Source organism: Leucopleurus acutus, assembly GCF_964270905.1.
Source record: "Leucopleurus acutus genome assembly, chromosome: 2".
NCBI classification, from domain to species: domain Eukaryota; kingdom Metazoa; phylum Chordata; class Mammalia; order Artiodactyla; family Delphinidae; genus Leucopleurus; species Leucopleurus acutus.
Window position 1 is genome coordinate 51355759 of NC_139143.1, and position 24806 is coordinate 51380564.

Below are 24806 nucleotides of genomic sequence, written 5' to 3' on the forward strand. Positions count from 1 at the left end.
ATTCTCACAGGAAGAGTGATCATACTACTTATAAGCCAATTTGTAGTACATTAAAGTACAATTGTATTTTTGTTTTGCATATAAAGCTTAATTAAATAAACTGTCTGTCTGCAATAACTAAGGATGGCTTGTCAGAAAAATCCTATGGTAAGTTTTTTACATGCAAGGATTCTTCAGATAAATTGATTGTTGAGAAAGTCATTTATGCTGTTCTGTTAACTCTGTCCTCAAATAAATGTGTGATACTTCACACACAGAGAAGACATAGTAGGTAGGTAGTGTGCTGATAATCTACAGGACCCTTCTCCCCAGCCTCAGCTAGGCTGGCCCCATATTCAAATTTAGCATCTCCCTGCTCCATCCCCCCCGCCAGTCAAAATAACCATAACAAATTTAGTGTTGATTGAGCTACAGATGGCAAGACATTTAGGAGATACTGAATGCATGTTTTGTTTCGTTTACTTTAAATCAAATTTATTCATTAAAGAAAACATATGTTTCTATGGTATAAATATTATAACAAATGAATACTGCTGGTCCTCAATTGAGTTCGTCTACTTTTTCAAGTTTTGTAAATATTATTTTTAATTTATTGTGGGCTAGTGAGTTAGATTTAAAGAAAATCATTGGTGATAATTTATTAGATGTGATTTGAAACACTTTTTCCATCTTTTTTGGTATGAATAACCTGTGAGAAGTATTTAATAGGTAAATGAACTGACAAGCTTGAACTGAAGTGTTATACTGCGTTAAATTGTTGTTGAATCTGATCTTCAAAAAGCTACCCTTATTGATAAAAGGAGTACAGATCTTCCTCAAATTACAATGGGGTTATGTCCCAATAAACCCACTGTAAACTGAAAATTTTGTAAGATGCACATGCATTGAATACATCTAATCTACTGAATACCACAGCTTAGCCTAGCCTACTTTAGAACAATTACAGTCTTTATGATGATTTAATTTTCTCTCAACATATGTGTTAATGAAATTTACCAATATAGTGTAATTATTATCAATGTAAGCATGTTTTTACAATACCTAGTTCTTCTTCCATTGTGGAACCTTTACTTTGTGAGCCAGAAACTCCCAAGACTCTGTTGAACAATATAGAAAAGGCACTCCCCCAGACACCTAAAATAAAGCAAAAACAGAATAACTTAGAATGCACAAGGATTTAAAACAGTCAAACAAACTCATGGTAGATTTTTATCACTTACCCATTAAGAAATGCAAGGGGTTTTCTTCATATTTCTTTACAACTGTTCCCATAAAAAATTTACTTCCAAATAAGTCAGGAGCCATAAAAGTACCATATTTAGCCATGCCAATCTCATATGGACTAAATTCAACCCAATCTGAAATCATTTTAAAAAATGCAATCCATTAATAGGGAAATACTACAGAGATGTGCACAAAGATTACTTCAACATTGTCATGATTATTCTCATTCATTTATTTAAAATATTTTTTAAAAATTAACCAAATGCCTATTATGCATATGGCATTGTATAGGAGAAGTTGGGAGGGGAAAGCTTACCGATGAATAAAATGAGAACACAAAGGATCCCTTAAGTTGCACAAATTGAATATCATTTCACATTTAAAAACTCAAGACATCTTTTATAAAGTCCATCTTAATTCTAAAGAAGGGAAAACTTTAGATTCAGTTTTAAAACTGCTGGCTCAGATGTTTAAAATCTGTGCAATTTGGGGTAGATTACTTGTATTCTCTGTGTTTTAGTTCCTTAATCTGTAAAATGTGAATAAAATCAGTAGATAGTTTGTAGAATTGTTGTGAAGATCTTAAAGATCTTCTTAAAGAAACTTAAAGAAACTTAAAGAACTTAGAAGAGGACATAGCACATTCTAATCATTCAATAAATAGTAGCCACTATTATATTTCATGTATTCCTGTGGCTATAACTATGCCTAATAATCATCTGAATCTTAATCTATCCAAAAAAGAATTCCTGGTTTTTGACTCCATTTCCTTGCCATTCTCTGTCTTCCCCTGTTTGGTAAATGGTACTACTTTTCATATATTCATACCACTATCCATACGTTAGAATTATTCTTCATGGTCCTCTTTCTCTTATACCTCAAATACAAAAAATCAAGTTCTGTAGGCTCTATCATCAGATGTGGTTAGAAACGGGCTACTTATCCATTTGTTCACCATGACCATACTGGTACAAGCTGCCATACTCTCTCCTGGATCTCCACAATAGCCTCTTAAAACTTTCTCTATTCCCCTACTATCTTGTTGATACCCTGTAGCCAGATGGATTTTTAAAAATATAAATCACACCACACCAGTGCCAGATGAAAGCTTTCCAATGGCTTCCCATTACACTGAAAATAAAAACATGGCCAAGAAGTCCTCATGATGGTCTGGCTCATGCTCCTTGTCTGACTACATGTCTTAACCAATCTCCTATCACATTTTGTCTTACTTATTCCACTTCAGCCACACACCTTCTTAATGTTCCTCCAAGAGACCAAGCTCATTCCTGTCTCACAGCCCTTATGCTTGCTATTCCCTTCTGTAACCATAAGGCTTGCTCCTTCCTAACTTTAGTTCAAAGTCTTTGTTGACCATCTTCTATGGAGTCCCACTACCATGCACCCCCGCCTAACCCCAAACTCTCTGTCTGCCTTTATTTTTTTTCAGTTTTTCCTTTTCTAAAATTATTGCATGTCTATAACCCTTTATCCAACAATCCAAAATCCAAATAACTCCAAAATCCACACTTTTTTTTCTATTCGTTTGGTAGTAAAAGCCGACCTGAACTCATTTTGCAGAAAAACCAGTCTTGAAAAGATGTGAGGCTTAATCTTTAGATATCCCATGGAGTGTGAATATAAATACATTCCATTGGAGAAATCACTCTATTTGATTATAAGACCCCAATGGGGGTATTATGTAATATATAGTATATTTTTTAACTTCAAAATCTAAAATATTCTGAATTTTAAAACATCTGTCCTCAAAGTTTTGGAAAAGGAATTGTGGCTGTGCATATATTTATTATTTACTCAACAGTATAGGTCAGAACATTCTACTTTTGTGAAACAAGTTATAAAATCACAATTGTGATGAGAACACATTATAATTCATGTCACATCAAAGCCAAATGGTGCATATACCCTTCATGACAAAGTGGTGTGTTTTATAATGACTTACATGGAGTTGGTGAGACATGACTAGCAATGAATCAGAGGCCATGAGGAAAATTTCTATATCACTGTGAGTAATTTCTTATCTCTGAATTTCACACCCCTCTCCAGGGTACTAAAGTGTAAAGACCTCCTGGTTCCTACTCCTCTAGCAATCTCTTCTTGATTAACGTTGTGGTTTGTGTACACAGTAATGAGAGACATTCTCAAGAGGCAGATTTGCTCTCTAATCCTCACTGAAGAACTCACTACGGCACTTTGACTACCATTTCTCTGCTGCTGATTCCTACATTTCAAACTTGACCCTCTCTCCTGAGCCTCCATCTACTCATTTCCATCTTCCTGTTGTGCACTTACGTCTGACTATGCTGTCATCACATCCTGCTCCACTTGCCTGGAAAGGAGCTCATCACCTTGCTTCCCAGTCAAGCTTACCTGCTTCTGTAAATCACGCTATTACTGCCCAGAAAAAAAATTTTTCTTAACTGAAATCACTCTTAAACCCACTCACATCAAATCCATCCATCGCACATTTCATTGGTAACCTTTAAGCTTTTCACATTCATCTTCTCCTCTCTTTCCTTATCAGTTTCTCTCTAGTTCCAGGACCTTATTTAAAGAAACACAGTAATATCACTGCTTCCAGTTTCTTTCTTACCAATCTACCCATATGAATCACCGAAATACTTTTTTTCAAAAACACTATTTAAATAATTGTATTGCCTTACCAAAAATCATTAAGTATTTCCCATTATCATAACTGAATAGAAACATTTCTGTCTGGAATTCAAAGCTTTCTATAACTTGGCACTAATGGTTTTCCCAAATACACCACTACTCTTCACCAGTTCATGCATGAGACCAAGGCTAATGTCTCTTTACTGCTCCCCAAAATGTACCTCTGGCTTACCTTCTGAACATTTTCTTACACTGTTCACACAAAGTTGACTTTTCACCCCCAACTGATAGATCTTTCCAAGTTTAACTTAAATCTGAGTTCCATCACCCTCATGAAGTCTTCCTTATGACTATACTAAATCTCTAATATCTTACAATTTATGTCAGTTCTATATACTCTAACAGATAGTAGTATTCTATGTGTATGGTTTACTAATTTTTCATGTTTTATTTTTGTCTTGTTAATGAGACTATAGACTTCTTGAGGAAGTACTATATTTTTACTTCTATAGCATCTGTTAAAGAACTTAACATGATGTTAAGTCTATAAATTGTGCTCAGTAAATGCAATTTACTGACCAATGGAAACTTTAAAATGAAAGTTTGAAATCCTACTAGAAATGTAGTGAAGTGGAGGAGCCAAAAATATGTAACCATTTAAACAACTAATATTTATGTGTTTAAAGCCTTCAAAAGGGGAAAGTGTTTAAAACTTTTCTAAGAGGGAAGAAAAACATTCTCTGGTATTGTTGAAGTAAAGCTGATAAAACTTCTGTAAGGTAGTTTGGATCTTTGACTGTTTATAATATAATTCAAACAATATTTTAACTTTTTTTCTTGAATGTCCATTTTAATCTAAGCAAATTTAAAGGCATAAAGTATAGACATGTCTCCTTTTTTTTTTTTCCCCAATAACTCAAGCTACTCAAACACTCATAACATGCCCCTTTGAATGTCTTATCTGGGTACAAGATCAACATAACTAACGTTTGATGGTTTTGTCCAACTCTGTTGGAAGAAACAGCTTGAACCTCCTCATCACAGAAACTTAACAATGAAGGTTAATGGGGTTTCTCTCATGTCAGTAACAATATTGAAATTAGGCAGTTGGCCCAAATCAGACACATCCAAGTTGAAAGACTACTAACTGCACATAAAACAGCCATTTCTCACTCTAGATGAATCTAAAATATTCACTCACTGGAAATATTATTTATTCTTTAATTATTGTAGTCAGATTTTCTCTTGAGAATGGCTGCTGACTAAAACTTCAGAATAAAAAGAGACAACTGTGAAAATGCCATTAACAATCGTAACAGTAACAATAAAACTATTATATTTTATGTCCCTTTATCATAGTCAGTATTATCCCTATCTCATGCAATTGGCTTAATAGCTCTGTAAGATAAAACTGATGTTTATTAATATCCTTCTTTTTAATAATGAGGAAAATAAGAATCAGAGAGATTAAATGACCCATCCAAGGTATTTCAGCTTAGAAGTAAGACAAGGCTTCCAAATTAGTTTAATGCTTGTTTAACTAAATCATAATGTTTCTGGGGTAAAAGAAGCCTTGTTTGGCTATGCACAAATTTGACTGGCATGCTAGTGGTATTTACCAACCAATTTCCAAGCATTCCAAGACCTCATAAAACAACAGCTATGGGAAAGCAAAAATAAAACAAAACAAAACCAACACCAACAAAAAAACAATTTATCATGGCCCTTACTTTTCATGTATGATAGAATCTTAACTCTCCCTATGAACTCCATCACAAAGTGTGGTTCCTCATTGCTGCTGAGTATGCCATGGTTATCCGACACTCTTACTGCATGCCTGAAACCCCCATCCAAGAATTAAATTTGCCTTTCATATACAAATTCTATTCATCTTCAGACCTTTGACTCTTCTCATACAGCTTTCATAGAACACTCCACATTGTTAAGATTTACTGAAACTTGATTTGGGCCTGCAATTATTTTAAGTACTTTACATACTTTATCTCATTTATTTAGCAAAATACTATAAGGAGAGTCTCATCCTCATTTAACAGGTGAGAAAACTGAGGCTAAAAGGTGTCACACAACTTGGTCAAGGAAACAGTGCATAGTAACATTCTGTTCTCTCTTGTGCTTTAACTTCTTTAATAACTATTGCAAATTTCTCAAACATATTATCAGGTCTTATAGAAAAAGGGCGATATACTGTGGAGGGAAGGGGAGTTCATGCTCAGCACCTGGCATACTACCTTCTACATCATCAGTAATCAGAGAAGCCAATATTTTTATAAAAAGAACAAAGTATTTCAAGACCAATTCTCAGCTCTGCTACTTACTTTCTATGTGGAAATGGGCAAATCACTGAACCTTTCTGAGGTTTTATTTTATTTTTTTTCTGTGAAGCAGAGCTAAAAATACCTCCTTCCCTCCCTGGGTTGTAGTAAATATTGAATAAGACAATAAATATGATAAGTGCTTTCTGAAGCATGAGAAACATTTTAGTCAAGATAATTGATAAACACTTGTTGAATGAATGAATTCCAGGTGCACTGCTTTTATAAACTATTCAAAATTCTAGCTTGACAGTAGTCAGTTGAAGAAAAAGTGAGACTTGGTAAAACTGCACAAGAATTCTAGATATAAATCTGGTAATTACATGCCATTCACAATGATTTTTTAAGCTCATGGTGTGACTGATGTCACTGAGATACTTTTCCTAAAAATACAATGAACCTACTAGCCACAGTCAGAAATTCTATCACACTGCAGACTAGGACTGGCAGTGGCCTGGAGAAGTACGAAGTCACATACTTTTAGAGCACCCAACAAGAAACAGAGCTACAGAAGAAACAAATGTTTACATCTGAGATTTAACAAAATGAGGCATTTTTTTCACCAGCTGCCACAAGTACAGGCTAGTACTTTTAAGGTGCTGAATTATAAAAATTAGAATAGTGTTCTGAATGATAAACAGATATCATGTTACCCAATTTAATGAACAGATAAGCAGCAAACAAAAATATATGCCTTGCCTAAAAGCCCTAGACATAGTATTTTGTTAAAAATCCTTGAGAAATGAATAATTAAAATTGAATATTGATTATATTCATGATTTACTTTTATATCGTCTTTCCCACTAATTTGAATGAAGATATACTAGTAACTAGTTTCATAGGATAGTCTCTACAATCAGAAAATCATCTAGCTTAAAATATTCTTATATTTTCAAAAGTTTTTATGTTACAGAAAATATATTAAAATAAGCAACTAAAATTGCTTATGAACTTCCTCTAGAGAAAATCATTAGGAACCACAGTTCAAAGTTTCCAGGAAATGTTTTGCAAGAGGAAATTCCATACCTGCAAACATCAGCTCTGAGACATCGGGTTTGACATGGAGACAGGTGAAAAGAGGCAAAGGGCACTGTCCAGTATTGACTTTTTCCTTCAAACTACTCAAGGTAGTGTTCATTCTCTGTCCACAGAAGAAAGAAAAGGTTTTACATATACAAACAGATACAGATTTTTAAAAACTATGTAAAATAGTACTTCCAATCAAGACACAAAATTTTTGTAATAAAAATAGTCTTACTAAAATAGTCTTATGACTATTTTCAGGACCTCTGATCCTGAAAAACAGCAAAAAGTAAGCTCTATGGAGGTAATTACCTTCATTCTAAAAAGAGCCATACGTCTCAGGACTATATCAACGTTTTGCAGCTAGGGAGCCCAGAAGGAATTGAGCCCCCAGATTCCCTGGCACAAACTCTACCTGCCCTGTTTCATGTTCAGATAAAATGTCGCTCTGTTGTCATGTGTCGAATGGGTTTCTTCCATGTGATTCACTCCTTTTTTTTCTGACTCTCTCCAGGAAAGCTCCATTCTTCTTCTGCTATTTAAATATTACTTGTATTCACCTCTTTATCTAAAAAAGATTGCTATTTGGGCAGAATGGGCAGTTAAGGGTTAAAATGTGTATTTTTCCAAAGAAAAGGAATACAAAAGTATCTCCCTATACATCAAAACTGACACGTAGGGAGTTCCCTGGCAGTCCAGCGTTTAGGACGCTGCGCTCTCACTGCCGAGGGCTCGGGTTCAATCCCTGGTCGTGGAACTAAGATCCCGCAAGTCGTGCGGTGTGGCCAAAAAAACCAAAAACCAAAAACAACAACAAAACTGACACATAGTTAGAAGAAATTAGTAAGCTGATAAGAACTAATGTAATGTAGGATGAAACGTATTATAGAAGAGTTATGTCTGGCAGGGAGTATGTACTCAGTACATGTTGATAGGATAAGGTGAGTCAACTGACTTTTACAAAATGTATCGTATTTTGTTTTATTTAAAACATTACGATATACATGGTTTTCTTGTATTAAAAGGATTGTAGACTGAGCCAAGGCTTACATTGTGAATTAGTGTTTCTCCTATTAACATCCCAAAGATATCAGTAAAGGTGACAGGTTGTCCAGAGCTTTTCTTCTTCCATAAAGACTCAATGTATCTTTTAATTTTCTGTGGTGTGAGAAGTAAAAGAGGGTTGTGGCTAACACTTTTCATTAGTTCTTCATTAATCTCCTCTGGTCCTTTCTCTGGAAAATCAGGGTGAGAATATAAAGTTGACATGTACCTGTAAAGAAAACAAAAGACAATCAGTAACGATAAAGGGCATCACACAGTAAGTAGTCTCCAAAGAAAGCAGTCATCTTTGTCATCAGAAAATGAAAGAATAATAGAAATAGTTGGTTAACTAATTTTCTGATTGAAGACATTAACTCATTTAAGGAAAGGATGCAACAATCAGAATTCAGCTGGTCTACAATGGAAGTAAAGGAGAGGCCTCAGAGGAAACACTGGACTTCTCCTGCACAGTCCAGAGGAGAGGATGCCCTATTGGGCCAACTCTTCACTGTCTAGTCTCCAGGAATGGGTATCCCTATCAGACCATGAGAGATTAATGACACAACACACTGAGAGCCATGTAAATAAATTGACTTGCTGGATATAATACTAGCCAAGCAATCTGATAATTTGACTTTCCATTATGATTATCTATAGGTAGAAAATGTGCTGTCCAAACAATTGTGAATGCCTAATTCTCCTGACAATTGTGTGTGTGTGTCCATTGGCCTAGATAGAATCCCAAGCTTTGCCAACTGTAGGTCTCAGAATTTCTGAGCATACAAATCTAATGGTGAAATCATGGAGAGGAGTAGGTCTGAAAGATAAATGCTTTCTTGTGAAGATTCTTGGCCAACAGCCATTTGGCCGCCTCTAGTGATGCTGGAAATCACCATATGCCTTGGTATGTGATATTTAGACAGTAAACATTAAGTTATGATCCTCCTGAGAACCAATATCTCTAATATTGTAGCTCTCAAACTAAATATTAATTATTAGTTTACTTATCTGTCTCCCCTAATTAGTTGTGACCATCTGCAGGGAAAACTTTGCTTATTTATCTTTTTTAGTCTCAATGATTAGCAAATTCCTAGTATACGACAAGCGCAGTATATTGAACTGTTGAACTGAGAGCACAAAATAATGAAAGAAATACTCTACCACTTCACCCAACCAAAGAGAATGAAGCACATATTTAAATCTCCTGTCTTCTTGACATTCATAACAAAATGCCACCATAGTGATTTATCTTCCCTTCATGGAGGGGAGAAAACTAACTGTTATTGAGTCTTGGTATGTTCTAGGCCTGTGCTGGCTAATTGCTCATAAGCTGTTGTCTTGAAGACTTGTGATAGCTTTCAATTCTTCTATTTTAAAGATAAGCAGAGGATTGATGAATCTAAATAACATGTTCATGGAAGCAACCTAAGTGTCCATCAACAGATGACTGGATAAAGAAGATGTGGCACATATATACAATGGAATATTACCCAGCCATAAAAAGAAATGAAATTGAGTTATTTGTAGTGAGGTGGATGGACCTAGAGTCTGTCATACAGAGTGAAGTAAGTCAGAAAGAGAAAAACAAATACCGTATGCTAACACATATATATGGAATCTAAGAAAAAAAAGAAAAAGGTCACGAAGAACCTAGGGGCAAGACGGGAATGAAGACACAGATGTACTAGAGAATGGACTTGAGGATATGGAGAGGTGGAAGGGTAAGCTGGGACGAAGTGAGAGACTGGCATGGACATATATACACTACCAAACGTAAAATAGATAGCTACTGGGAGGCAGCCACATAGCACAGGGAGATCAGCTCGGTGCTTTGTGACCACCTAGAGGTGTGGGATAGGGAAGGTGGGAGGGAGACGCAAGAGGGAAGAGATATGGGGATATATGTATATGTATAACTGATTCACTTTGTTATAAAGCAGAAACTAACACACCAGTGTAAAGCAATTATACTCCAATAAAGATGTTAAAAAAAAAACTATCACAGAAAAAAAAATAAAAAAAATAAATAACATGTTTACAGTTCCCCAATTAATAATAGAACTCGAATTTAAAATCTGTCCTCTCTCCTGATAGCCTTTATTTTTTAAAAATCTTTAAAGTAAGATTTCAGTTCTTAGAGATCAAACTACTCCCACTACACATTAAATTAGCATTACTTGTTGGATTCAGACTTCTTTAGAGACAAACTGAGAATAATTAAAACTTAACAAATGAAGAGTGATGACAGACCTAAAATGGAACACATGCTCTGCAAAAAAAAATTAAACATTCTTAAAAGATCTTTATTATATAAACTGGATTCTTAACATTTCTCACAACATGAGATAATGATAAATCAGATAGACTTACTCTGAACTCAAGCCTGGTATAATCACCAAATATCTATTAAAATTACAGCTGAGATTGCTAGAAAGATGCAGAGTCCATCCATTCCTATAGTTATTCCAAGGTCTACCACACGATTCATCTAGATGAACAAAGATCTGATTCTGGACTTCATCATGCTTTTCAACAAATGCACACATTGGTGTAATGATATTGGTTTACATTTAAGGATACAATAAAAATGGGAAAATAAAACTTCTTTTTGAGTCTCTAAGTAATCAATTCTGGAACTATTCAGGATATGTTTCATTCTTTATGAGAACATTAAGAAATTCTTTACTGGTCTTAGTATCAAGAATAATTTCTATATCCATGGATCATTGGCTTGCCCTTAACTTATTAAAAATGTGTATTATATTTATATAACTGTGCATAGTTTGGATTTTGCCTTCAATTCTAGAAACCTGAAACCAAAGTCTGTGTCTCATGCCTCCCAAAGCTACAGGTTATAGAATGAACTTTTAATCTAGTTTCTAGTTTTATACATATATATATTACACACACACAAACATATACTTTTTTCCACTTCTATCTTTATTGTATGCAATCCAGTTTTACTTTATTATTAAGATACATCAAATCATTTCCTTAATGAAGCAGCATAAAAATAAGGAAAAGAATCAAACAAACAATGTCAGCAGAAATCAATTTAGCCACAGAATTTTTTTTTTTTAGGGTAGGTGAAGAGGAAATGATACGATCATTCTGCTATTGGAAGTTGTCATTTCTAACTGTTCAGCAGAATGATGTAATTACTCACATCTCATTCACGTTATTTAAGACTTCTCTTCTCCATCTATATTTAGTTGGTCTTTAAAATGAATCAACGTATGATTCTAACAAGCACCTCAGCCTCATGGATTTCCTCCAGCAAGATCTGGAGGCTCCCCTTTTCTCTTCCTTTCCTCCCAATGTTTGCCATCGGATCAAGACTCAGAAAATCCTTCCTCTGAGGTTCAGAGATTGCTCAAAACCTAGGAATCTGTGCCACAGTTTCAGAGGCAGATCATTTTAAGAGGTCAAGTGTATATGCATGTCAGTCCAATTCTTTCTTTTCTGCTCCATGTAGAACGGTTGCAGTCCATTTCTGCTCTCTAAAGGTTGAAGTAAACTCATTCACTTGGGGAGTCTCTCTCTCCCCCTTTCTCTTTTTCTTTCCCTCCCATGAAACCATTGGCTCGAGTATACAAGCCCTATGGAAAGACAGAAGGACCTAGAATACCTCAACCATTTGCATTGGGGCTAATGTTCTCTGCTTGTTCAGCATTTATGAGCCCATTTTCCTTAGAAGTAACAAGTGTGAGTTGGACAGACATTTCATGACATCATTATGGTGACATCTAAGACTTGGATTTTGGCTTTGGTGACAGCTAAAGATGGAATAGCAGGCAATGGTCAATTTTCCTTAAATTGCTTTTTTTGCTTTTTGTTTGTTTGTTTGTTTCTTTGATTGCACCAAGGCAGAATTCAGCTATCATGAGCTTCTGTGGACATATTACCATCTAAAGCACACAAGCATCAACTCTGTAGTTAAGCCTTAATTTTCATCTCTTCACCAATAAGTGACTCCCAATTATACCAATCAAGTTTCAAAAACTAAGTGTCTTAGACATAGCAGGGCCTCTATAAATAATTATTGAATGAAAGGGTCTTCAATTTATTTCTCTATAAATCTGAAAATACTCACCTTTAATTTTTCAATATATTTATATGATGGGACACCTCATTCTCTCCATATGAATGCATTTTAGGCTAAGTACAAAGTTTAAAAAAAAAAACTTTAAATTATGCCAGAGAACAAGGAATTCTCGGTTCACTTCCTGCCTCCAAATCACAGAGTCAAAGTTTTAAAATATCAGTGCCTGGCTCCCCAGGACCTTCCTAATCCGAATCTTCAGGGGTAAACATTTAGAATTTCTCTGCTTAAAAAAGTGCCAGAGGTGATTCTCATATGCAGTCAAGGTTTGGAATGTCTTCACAAGACCCTCGACATTGTGAAGCAAATATCCTGAAATCCTAAATAAATTCCTAGATTAATTTTTCCCCAAAATGCAGTTACTTATGCAAGTCTTCATTTAGTCATTAAACACGTGACAAGTGGGAGAGGTTCGTTAGCACAGTCCTCACCTCAAACAACATATTTTCTCTAACATAATCTTGATCTTTTAGCCTATCATTTCTTACAGGCCAGCTCCTATTAAAATTGGTTTATTTTTCAATGTCCCACGAATTCTTCAGATGTTAAACTGAAAGTTTTCATTCTTGAATTCTTTTTTATAGCTTAATGAATTGGGTCCCATTGCCTATAGACACAGAGCTGCTCTCATTTCTCTTTAGACGGTAATGTCATACAAACACAGCAGTTGAAATCCAATAGCCCTGTGACACCACAAATGAGCAGCTGTGCTGAGGAAGAGAGCTGTGCTCACTGAGCAAAAGAACACAGGATTACTGTCACTAGTTCACTCAGGCCAGTTCTCCTGCTTGGCTAATTCTTACATTTAATGAATAACAACTATCATCCAAAAATAATTTCAGAAATAATTATCATAAAGATAGTAGCAATTATAAGAAAAGCTTTGGGCTTCCCTGGTGGCGCAGTGGTTGAGAGTCCACCTGCCAATGCAGGGGACACGGGTTCATGCCCCAGTCCAGGAAGATCCCACATGCCGTGGAGTAGCTGGGCCCGTGAGCCATGGCTGCTGAGCCCGCGCATCCGGAGCCTGTGCTCCGCAACGGGAGAGGCCACAACAGTGAGAGGCCCGCGTACAGCAAAAAAAAAAAAAAAAAAAAAAAAAAGCTTTGTCTTACATAAAATTCTCTTTTGTGATCACAGAAAACTTTACAGGAGGTCCAAGCCTTCTCCAGATATTTCCATATTACCTAATTTGTGCCAGGTAATGGTCATGTATCAGCAGAATATAAAAACTTATACAACAGAAGAGTGTACTTTCTTTTTCCAAGTGTTTCTGACTTCCTTCCTTTGAACTTTCTACCTTCTCACCTATAGTGTTTGAGAGAAAATTGTTAATATGAATCATCCTGACCACCTTTTATTTTGTCTCAGGAAGTGTCTCTTTTCTCCACGGTTAATAGCTTCACTTGTGCTTTTTATCTTGTCCTGTCCTGTCTCTGCCCGAATCCCTTTGTATCCAAGATCCATCTATTTCTTTATCTTCTATCTATCCCTCTACACTATTTCCATCACCTCAGACTTCTACAAAAATGCTCTAGTCTTTTATATTCTGAAAACAAAATAAAACAAAAACATTTCCTGGGTCCTATATTCCCTGTCTTGAAATAATAGATGGCTCCTACTAAGGTTCACATTCCCACCTTTCTTTCTTCCATCTCCTATTCATTTCTTATTTGTAATTTCATGATCAAAAGTGCCCTTCATTTACTTTATCTAGTAATTTTCACTAAAACCATGAAATCTCCAAACCCAGTTCCAGGCGAAGCTTCTCATAGATTTTTCCTCTATTAAAATACCCACTACTTTGTGAAGCACTCCCACACTTGACCTCTGCAAACTCATCTTCCCTTGATTCTCTTCTCTGATGGCTACTTTGCATTATCCATTAGGGTTTTCTTTCTCCCTCCCTTCCTTCCTTCCTTCTTTCCTTCCTTCCTTCCTCTCTCTCTCTCTCTCTCTCTCTCTCTCTCTCTCTCTCTCTTTCTCTCTTTCTTTCTTCCAGTAAGTTTTTAGATGTTTTGAAGAACTACAAATTAAATTATTGATGGTAATAACTGAAGTGGTAGAAATTGGTGAAATTACCAATGGAGGATGTGTCGATATAATAGAACAAAAGGCAGGTCCTGGAGGGAAGCTCATTTTAAGGAAAAAAGTAGTGGAAGTAGAAAAGACAGCTATGAGGAGAGAGCAATCAGAGAGGATGGGGGAGAAAAGGCATGGTAGGAGGGATTTGAAAGAGGGACAACTGAATGTGTGAAATATCTCAACTCCCAACTTCATCCTCCCTGACTGCCCCCAAAAAGTTGAGGAGAATAAGAACTTCAAAAGACACCATTATATTTGGAAATTATGTGGCCTCTTGGTGAAAAATGATTGTAGGATTTTAGGAGTACATGGATTTTAAGGAAATAGAATAACTAAGAAAAGGCTTCAGCTCAGTGCTTTGTGACCACCTAAAGGGATGGGATAGGGAGGGTGGAATGGAGACTTAAGAGGGAGGGGATATGGGTATATATGTATACGTATAGCTGATTCACTTTGTTATACAGCAGAAACTAACACACCATTGTAAAGCAATTATACTCCAATAAAGATGTTAAAAAAAAAAGAGATAGGCTAATTCTAAAGTCAACTTCCTGCAACATTAAAATGTATACATTTAAAAAAAAAAAGAAAAGGCTAACCTTTGAGGAAATTAGACACTGAAGGATAGAGCAGGAATTGAAGGTGGCCTATAATATTTAAATGATTGGCCTGTAACATCTAAAATTCTCTTAATTACATTTTGTAGGACTTGTTTTCAGAACGCTGAGAGGGGATCTTAGATGTTTTCCCAAATCTATAACCAAAGCAATGACTGCAGCTCTAATTAAACACAAATATACACTATTACACCACTAAAATAGCACTCAAGGCCTGGTCTTTCTTTGTTAGATGAATTTAAGAAAGCAAGCTTCTTGCAATGTATTAGTCAGTGATGGACCACAGAGATCTAAAAACCAGTGAATACAGATAAAGAAAACTACCTGAAGAGTAATAATAAAATGCTTGAATAGGTGAATTAATCTAAGGGTCCAAGTTTTTCCATCACATTCATATTACTCATTAAACAGGCAGGTGCATGCTCTTTCCTTCAAAGGAAAGAATAATGATGGGCTACACCTTTCTTTCAAAAAAGACTAATCATTTTGAGAGTACATACAAAGAAGGTGGCAACCATGGTTCTAAGTTTTTGGTTTTTAGTTAAAGAAACTGGTTCAAAATATTTAAGAAACTATAGACTCTTTAAATATGAATCTCTATGTAGAACAGGGGTCCCCAACCCCCGGGCCGTGGACCTTAGGAACTGGCCATGCAGCAGGAGGTGAGCATTAGGCGAGCGAGTGAAGCTTCATCTGCCTCTCCCCATCGCTGGCATTACCTCCTGAACCATCTCCCCACCAATGGAAAAACTGTCTTCCATGAAACCAGTCCCCAACCTTTTGGGCACCACTGATGTAGAATATATAGCTGTCCAAGAGAAGGTTCTGGTTTAGTTGAAAGAACCTAGAGTAGGAGATCGAAATCCTAAGTCTATATGTTGGCTCTGCTACTGATCTTGGACAAATCACTTGCCTTCTGAATCATATGTTCTTTACTTGAAAGATGAAGAAACTCATAGCCATCTCACAGGATGAGAAGACACAGAAATTTTAAAATATAGACATATATAATATATATTATTATATATTGTAATTATATGATATATACTTATATAATACATATGTTATATATTTATGTATAATAAAATATTATAAAAGATAAGTTTTATCATGGCTGAGTGACTAAAAGGCCTTACAAGCCAATATCAGAAGTTCTATAATAAGGTGATACTTTTATTTGAGACATCTAAGCAAGGACTAAATATATGATTTTCAATATACTTATTATGTGAGGTAAGCAAACCAAAAAGTACATAGTATTGTCTTTGAAAACGTTTTATAAATATATTCTTGAAAAGGCAAATCTACAGCATACAAATATTATACATGCAGATGCTTTAACTCTGTCTCTAAATTTAGCTGAGCTTAGATACATTTAAAGGATTAATTTCATAATTAGATATAAATCAGTGAAATTTATCGCATTTCTTCATTCAAAAGTTGTTTCCTTCTTCTGTATACTGAGGTATCTTGCATTTCATTCTATTTGCCTTAAAGAAGAAAATGAATACCTAGCGAATCATGTACTTAGACATAATTGCTGCAAGATTACAAATCAGTAAATTATAGGAAGATTAAATTAATTATGGGTGGAGTATGTTATTCTACTTCTGAGATATTTCTATAGAATTATTTCAATTGACATATTTTTTTGTTTTATGTTTAACTACATTTTAAGTCACAAATGGGCTTAAAGGGAGCAAACTTATGACAACAGTCATCATTAAGTATGAATTTGCCTTAAAAAATATTTTTAAGAACAAATTACTGCATCAAGCTGGAATATTTCAGTAATTTGAAGTTAATGTCAGTTTTCTAAATCCTCATTTCTTTTCTAAGTTTCAGGTAGATAAATGCTAAGCATTTAGGATGATAAAACTAAGGTTTAAAATGTATACTAACCATGTAGATCCAGAAAGACCAGCAATGTAGGTAGCGCAATCTAAAATTCCTGATTCATACAATGCCTTCATCACACCGGAGAATCCTACCATGGCTCGGAAACCCCCACCTGAGCCCAGTATGGCCACCACAGGCACCTGGAATGATGAAACACAGAGATCATTTGTAAAGTAAAATCATAAAATATGTCATTTTCATTTCAGTTTTTCTATGTCCCACATTTGGTAACAAAGAATTGTAAGTTCACTCATACCTTGATAATATCTAATTGTTAAAAAGAAGAAAATAGGGCTTCCCTGGTGGCGCAGTGGTTGAGAGTCCGGCTGCCGATGCAGGGGACACGGGTTCGTGCCCCGGTGTGGGAAGATCCCACATGCCACAGAGTGGCTGGGCCCGTGAGCCATGGCCACTGAGCCTGCGCGTCCGGAGCCTGTGCTCCGCAACGGGAGAGGCCACACAGTGAGAGGCCCGCGTACCGCCAAAAAAAAAAAAAAAAAAGAAGAAAATAATGTTTCACTTAAGAAAATCAAGAATTAATGTCTATTAGAAAGCAGATATTATTAAAATAGCCAACTAACTCTGATAGCAACAACAATAGCAACAACAATCCTTTATATTTGCTTGACTCCCTGCAGTTTGGGGCTTGCTTTTGGGTGTAGTTTTTTTTTAATTTGATCCTCTCAAAATTGCTATAAAATGAGCAAAAAAGTATTTGCTCATTTTTCAGATGGAAGTTCTGAAAGGCTGCTATTACTTGTATAAGATCTATTAGCTGGTAATCTGCAGTTGAGTAAGCACCTTGCCTTCTTGGTCCAGAATTCTTAGCACTCCTTTATGCTGACCCATTTCAAAAATATGCTGTTATTTAAGCCATCAAAAAGAACTTAATCAACTACAAAAAAACCTACAAAATTTATTTCTTCATTCTTTAATTCATTCATCAATCTGATTAAGTGGTCTCTATGTTTCAAGTATCCCCAGGGTAGATCTGGGGAATATAGTTAATTTAAGTGAGGCAGAAATGTAAAAATAATTATGACAACAAGAAACACAGGAATAGATGATATTCACTGAGCTCTTATTATCTGGTAGGAACTGTTAGTATTTTAAAGAAATTGTCGTATTTAATCTTCATAAAATCACTATGAGGTTTCCATTTTACAGATGAGGAAACCAATGCACTTAAAACCAAGACCTTGAAAACTTTTTCAGGGTCATGCAACCAATAAATAGCAGAGTTGAGTCAAGGGTCAAACCCCAGGCTCCTGGTAGTACACCTTACCAAAGTCAAATGCTACAGGCTGGCAGTACATAAGGTCTAGAAGATGTGGTCAATTTCAGTCAGAGGGATTGGAGTGGTGGAGAAAGTTTCACAGACAAAGAAGAAACCTGAGCTTGATGTTAAAGATGCACAGTTATTCCATAGGGAGAGATGAGGGCAGGGAAGGAGGCTGTTCTGGAGATGGGAGAAGCATAAGCCAATGAAGAGTTTTTGCAGTAAAATAGGCTATCTGTAACGTGACTGAAATGCAAGGGTGTTTCTTTGAAGAGGGAGATATTGTCATTTTCCTTGTGGTCCTGAAGCATTATTGCCTAAGAGAGCTGGTTGTTTCCCTATACCCAGCAGTTCTCAAAGTGTGCATAGTTTTTAGGGGGTCCACAAGGTCGAAACTATTTTCATAACAGCAGGAAGATCTTATCTTCCTTTTTTTCATTCTCATTCTCTCATGAGTGTACAAAGGAGTTTTTCAGAGACTACATGATGTGTGATATAGCAACGTTTGAATTTAAAAGCAGATATGAGAATACACCTGCATTGTGTTCCCAGCACTTGGATCCTGACTCTTGGGTGTCACTCACCAATGTGATAAATATATATATATATATATATATATACACACATACACAGAATCATTATTTTAGAACTAAAAAGATGAAAAAGCCTATAGAATTCTTTCATAGAGAAAGGGAAGTCTCTAGAGGTTAGGTCTTATTGGAGGTAGAACAGTGAATAGCAGGACACCTAGCACTAATTTCCAAATTCAGGGCTCTTCTCTAATACTCAGTGGCCATCAAATCAGATGCAAATTGAAGACCTCATTAATGAAAACACAGTCTACCAGTTCAGTGCAATGCAGCAATTTAAATGGCTTTGAACCTGTGTATGTTCAGATGAACAGAATGCTCTCAAACATAGTTTTAAAATTGTAAATAAAGTAAAATATATAAGTTCTTAAAAACTTCTATGGAGAGGGAGGAAAGCTAAGATAGGAAACTAAAGTGGGTTATACAGTGGGCAAATGGAGTATAATATAGTATTAATATTAAGAGTAGTTGTAAGGAAGGCAGATTACAAATTAGGAGAAGGAGGAGGGATTTCGATTAGGCCTTGAATGAAGGCTTGAGTTTATAGGCAATACAATAATAGTGATAATAATAATAATAGTAAACCATTTATTGTTACTATGTGCCAAACACAAGGTCAGGCCAAGATAGGCACAAATAAGAAAGGGTATGTGATTTTGAGATGAAAAGACCAGCCTTCTTATTGCAGCAGGAGTATACCAGGGAGTTGGGAAAAATAAGACTATGAAGGGCTTTAAGGGGAAAAGAAGTCAGAGGGGATTTTAAGCCTGTTGATTTGGTTACTTGCAACACTAACATTAAACCCAATACAAGTCAGGTAGTTCAGAGTAAAAAAATTCTTAGTAACAGATTACACTGTTTCATTTCAACATATAACACACAACCTGTGCTATTGTTCAGAGAGAGATTTCATAAGAGAAGTTGGAAGATTGAACATAAAACCTCTTTAATCCTGAGAAAACAACTCCCCAGATGTCCTTCTTCATGTGCCAGTAGCCCAACACATACTTATGGATGACTATTTTACGTTAGGAATTTTCTGGAAACAGCCCCTATTAAACCGGGATTCATGTGTTATGTAACCCATTGTTTTCATTATTGCTTTACACTAATTCTTAAAGAGGGTTTTCAGGTAAGATATTTAAGTCAGAAATTTGGGTTGCTATCAGAGGAAAGAAAGTGTCATACTATTTGTACATAAAACTTGAATAATGAAATAATTGAATGATTGTATAGATTATAATTTATCCTTTATTTATTGCACATGAATTAATCTGTTTTTATGCATCATTTAATTTTCACAACTCTATGCTATATATATTATTACCATTTTATATGTATAATTTCTGGTCTATTTCCTGTTTTTTTTTTTTGCTTGCAGGATCTTAGTTCCCCAACCAAGGATTGAATCCGGGACCCAGGAGTGAAAGCCCAGAATCCTAACGACTAGGCCATCAGGGAACTCCCTATTACCATTTTAAAGATAAAGGAACTGAAACACAAAGAAGATAATTTTTCTGCTGTCTCAAATCTAGAAAGTGGTTTCTTGCAGATTTAAAACCAGGTCTGTCAGACTCCAAAGCTTTTAATTCACTCTGCTCCATTCTATCTCTGAAAGCTTCCCCTACAACTAGGGGGACCTAGGTAAAGAAAATCCTCTTTGGACTCTTTACTTATATGTAAAAATACTGGGTAGAATGAATGAACTTGAAGCTTTTTGCTACTGGTAGCATTCTAGATTCTATAACTCATACAGAATATGAATTGTTAAACTATAAAATTATAAATGTTTATTAACTATAAAAAAGAAAGGGAAATTAGACTTATGAAGAAAATTTATTTCATTTAATCTTCTCATCCTTCATTGGGAGATTGGGATTGACATATATACACTAATATGTATAAAAGAGATAAGTAATAAGAACCTGCTGTATAAAAAATAAATAAAATTCAAAACCAAAAGATCTTCTCATCCCTCAAAAATCATTATTATTTTCATGTCTCAGAAGAGGAGGTATGGAGTGCACACATATAATACCTTGTTCACATCCAGATTGGTGATAACCAGGATGTGAGCTGAGGTGTCACTGACATAGAATTCATGCTCTTTCCTTTTCCCCATTATTCAGAAAGAAAAGAGTAATCTTTATCAAGAGAAACCACTTGACATTTAGCTAAATTACATTTCAGACTCATGTATCACTTCAGATGACAGCACAATGTTATGCAATAAACAGACTAACTTTGGATGTTTTAATAGTGATAGTTATTCTGAAATAACTTTCAAAGAATAACTGAGGACTTATAAGGTGCAGCTGTTAGTCCGGGCTTTAAATCTTAAAAAATCAAACAAATTAAAGTTGCCAAGAGTTTTTAGGTTATATTTAGATTTAAGTGCACCAATATTTGTGTATAAATGATATCAATGAATATCTCTCATACTTTTCTCATACGATTACAGGAAATGAATTTTTATTTACCAAATACGCTGTGTTTTGATTAAATTATCTTCCTGCATTGGCTTGCAGATATTATTAATTTCCTCCCTCACAAAAGAAAATTCTAAAGTGCTCAAGGATTTTTTTTTTATGTTTTCATAGATTTTAGGTTCTGACAATTATATAAAGACTTTTGCCTCCCTGGTTCCTGTATTAGTCAGGGTTCTCCAGAGAAATGGAACCAATAGGTAACTGGATCACAAAGGTGTGAAGAATGACAAGTCCAAATTTGCAGTATGGGACAGCAAGCTCCAAACTCTGGAGAGTCAATAATGCAGTTTTAGTCCAAACACCAGCAGGCAGAGACCCCGGAGAGCTGATGCCTCAGATGAAGTCCAAGGGTAGTCTGCTGGAGAATTCCCTCTTGCTTGGTGAGGTTGGTCTTTTTGTTCTATTCAGGCCTTTGACTGATTAGAGTGGGGCCCACCCACATTATAGACGACAACCTGATTACGTAAATTTCACTGACTTAAATATTAATTGCATCAAAAAACATCCTCCAAGTTGATGCAAACTGACCATCACAAGTCCACCCCTTCTCAACTCGGCAGCCATATACCTCTCCTTCAACCACACTTAATATCCAAAGAAAGACAATAACAAGGTCATACTCCTGGCTAACATGATACAGATATCCTGTGTACAACTGGAAATGCACTAATCCTTTCCCCAGAAAAGGATACAAAGTCCTTAAACAATGCTTATTCTTCACATTGATACTTCATAACTTAAATATGAATCTGTTTTTGTATTTCTGTGTGTACATGCACACACACACGCACATATTCATAACAAACTAAGGAAGAAATACTCATGGCAAATACAGTCTCATTTCCGTAACTGGTCATCTGGTCATAGTTGGTATTTATAGCTACCTTCTTTCACTATCCATTCTGTATTTTCTTTGCCTTCAACAAGCACTTCAGCTGGTGAGTAACCAAACCTTCATTCCTGAAGGGTCTGGGTCATTAGTAGTCCTTCCTGGATTGGGTTCTTATAGTTTTCCATTGACTTAACTCATGGCATGATAATACTAAGAGACACCACAGAGGATCCTTGTATTCCAGACATCCTCTTCATTACCTCCACCTGAGAGGAGGAGCCCAATCTCCCCTTAATAGTCAGAATCAACCACCCCAGCCAAGAGAGTAGCTCCCTTCTTTGCCTGTTGGTTCAGAGGCATGAGAAGCCCAAAAGGTCAGGCAGCAGTATTAAATTACAGTTCAGTAGAATCATTGTTCCACTTCTGTGGAAGCATTCCTTCCTTCACAACTAAGACCTCTAAGTCAGAAGACTATAAGGTCACACAGACAGGAAACGAATATTTTGCTAGTGGGTCACTAGGGGTAATAGTGAGTGGTGCCACTCCCACTTCCACTCCTGGACCCATGAATCCTGGGGATAAACAGCGTCAATACTGGATGCTGAGTCAGAGCATTTACAGCCTCCTGGAAAACCGTGTTCCAGCCCTCCAGGATATTGCCACAGAGCTCGCACTATAACTGAGTCTTCAAAAGGTATTCTACCATTCTATCAAGCTAGTTACTTCATGATGGTGGAGAACATGGTAAGGCTGGTAAATTCCATGACATGGCCCGTTGCCATACTTCATTTGCTGTGAGGTGAGTTCCTTGATCAGAATGCTGTGTGGAATATTGTGACTAAGGCATTTTGTATATCTATAGGTGGTAGTTTTGGCAGAATCCTTGAGTGCAGGGAAGGCAAATCTGCAACCAGAGTAAGTGTTTATTCAGGTAAAAACAAAGCATGCCCCTTCCAGGATGGCAGAAGTCCAGTGTAATCAATCTGCCACCAGGTAGCTGACTGATGACCCATAGGAATGCTACTATATTGGGGACTCGGTGTTGCTGGGGACTCTGATGCTGGCCAATTGAGTACTCAGCAGCTGCTGTAGCCAGCTCAGCCTTGGTGAAGGGAAGACCACGTTGCTGAGCCCTGCAGCTGTCCTCTTTCAAGTGGTGCCTAAATAGTGTGTACAATCACCTCTAACAAGGCCCAAGTTTTCTCTCCTTTTGTCAACTGATCGTAGGGATCTCCCCCATGAGGCTCTGGGTGGAGGATGGAAAAGAGAAGGCAGTGTAACAGGAATGGGGAACATGGACATTTGGGCCACTTCTTCATGGAACTTATTGGTATCTTCAGGGCCTGTTCAGCCCAATTTCATATACTCTACTTCCATCTGATGATGGAGTGCATCTGTGCACACCCAATTTTATGGCTTGGTGGGGCAGATGACATGATGGTCAGCTCAGGTCACATGATAACTTGGTCACCCATGGTTAAGCATTCAATCTCTACTATGGCCCAGTAAGCAGGCCAAAAGCTATTTTTCAAAGGACGGTAGTTATCCACAGAGGATGGCAAGGCCTAACACCAAAGGTGCCTATGCTGCAATTCACCTACCACAGCATCCCTATCTGCCACACACACTTCAAGCATCAATGGATCCGAATGGTCATATGGCCCAAGGGGCAGAGCAGCTTACGCAGTAACTGAGTCCTGTTGGAGAGCCTTCTCTTGCTCTGGGTCCCATTCAAAACTAGCTAAGGGGAGTTCAAACTGTTTGCCCCAAAATGTTTACAATCTAAAAGGAATAAGAATTGACACAGCAAAGTGCTATTGTCATAATGAAGGTGGAAGCAAGAGGAAGAATATTGTAGATGAAGAAAACAGAATAAACAAAGGAATAAAAATTCTTATTGACAACTCAAGGTCGATTTCTATTACCTCCTGCAGAAACTATTTTGCTTTGCCTCCCCCTCTGTCACTAGACAGTCTCTTTTTTCTCTAGTTTTTCACTTAATTTATCCGACAAACTTAAATACAGAATAGCACTCTATATAATAGATTATATTATTTAAGGACCACTTTATACTTCTACTTTCATCCAAAGCTATCTAATTGTATATTCCTTGTATTCTGCCTTGACAGGAAACATTTCCTCCTTTATTCTTTGATGAAGTTTGGAGTAAAATTTCCTTCTCTCATTTCCCTGCTATTCTAATGCCAGATCTGAGTGCCCCAACCAGCTTTGCTCCCTTTATGGTCAGTTACGTGGGGACATGAAAACTGTAAAGCAGCATTTCACTTCACAGAACAGACTGTAATCTGGAAACTACATCTGACCAAAAGCTATTTTGGAACAAGAAAATGTAAAAGAAGTGGCCTCTAAGTAACCCTAATATATCAAAAATTCCCGTGCACATAGTGTTACAGATTTACTCATAGGAACGATCTCAGCCCTTTACTTATGAAGAGATTATACTAATCAGAGACAGTGTTCTAACAACAAGCTTACTTATCAGATTTTAATTCCACAACAACAAAGTTGAAAGAGAAAGGGGTGATTTGAAGAAATTACTTCAAGGGAATATATAGAGCATGGGGAAATGGTAGTTGATTGCAAAAGCCACTGACATGAGAGCATTTAAATCAGTTCAGTGTGGGCAAAGAATTA

General features: G+C 36.3%; 1 protein-coding gene across 1 annotated transcript in view; it reads right to left on the bottom strand.

The window, feature by feature from the left end:
• The window catches only part of PLA2G4A (phospholipase A2 group IVA), a 137160-nt gene that overhangs the window by 37498 nt on the left and 74856 nt on the right, over positions 1-24806 (bottom strand). The window contains exons 7-11 of the mRNA XM_082833494.1: positions 16965-17101; positions 8265-8487; positions 7218-7332; positions 1221-1358; positions 1042-1134 (exon numbers count right to left, since the gene is read on the bottom strand). Of these exons, the coding sequence (XP_082689620.1) occupies positions 1042-1134; positions 1221-1358; positions 7218-7332; positions 8265-8487; positions 16965-17101 (706 nt within the window). The remainder of the gene's footprint in view (positions 1-1041; positions 1135-1220; positions 1359-7217; positions 7333-8264; positions 8488-16964; positions 17102-24806) is intronic.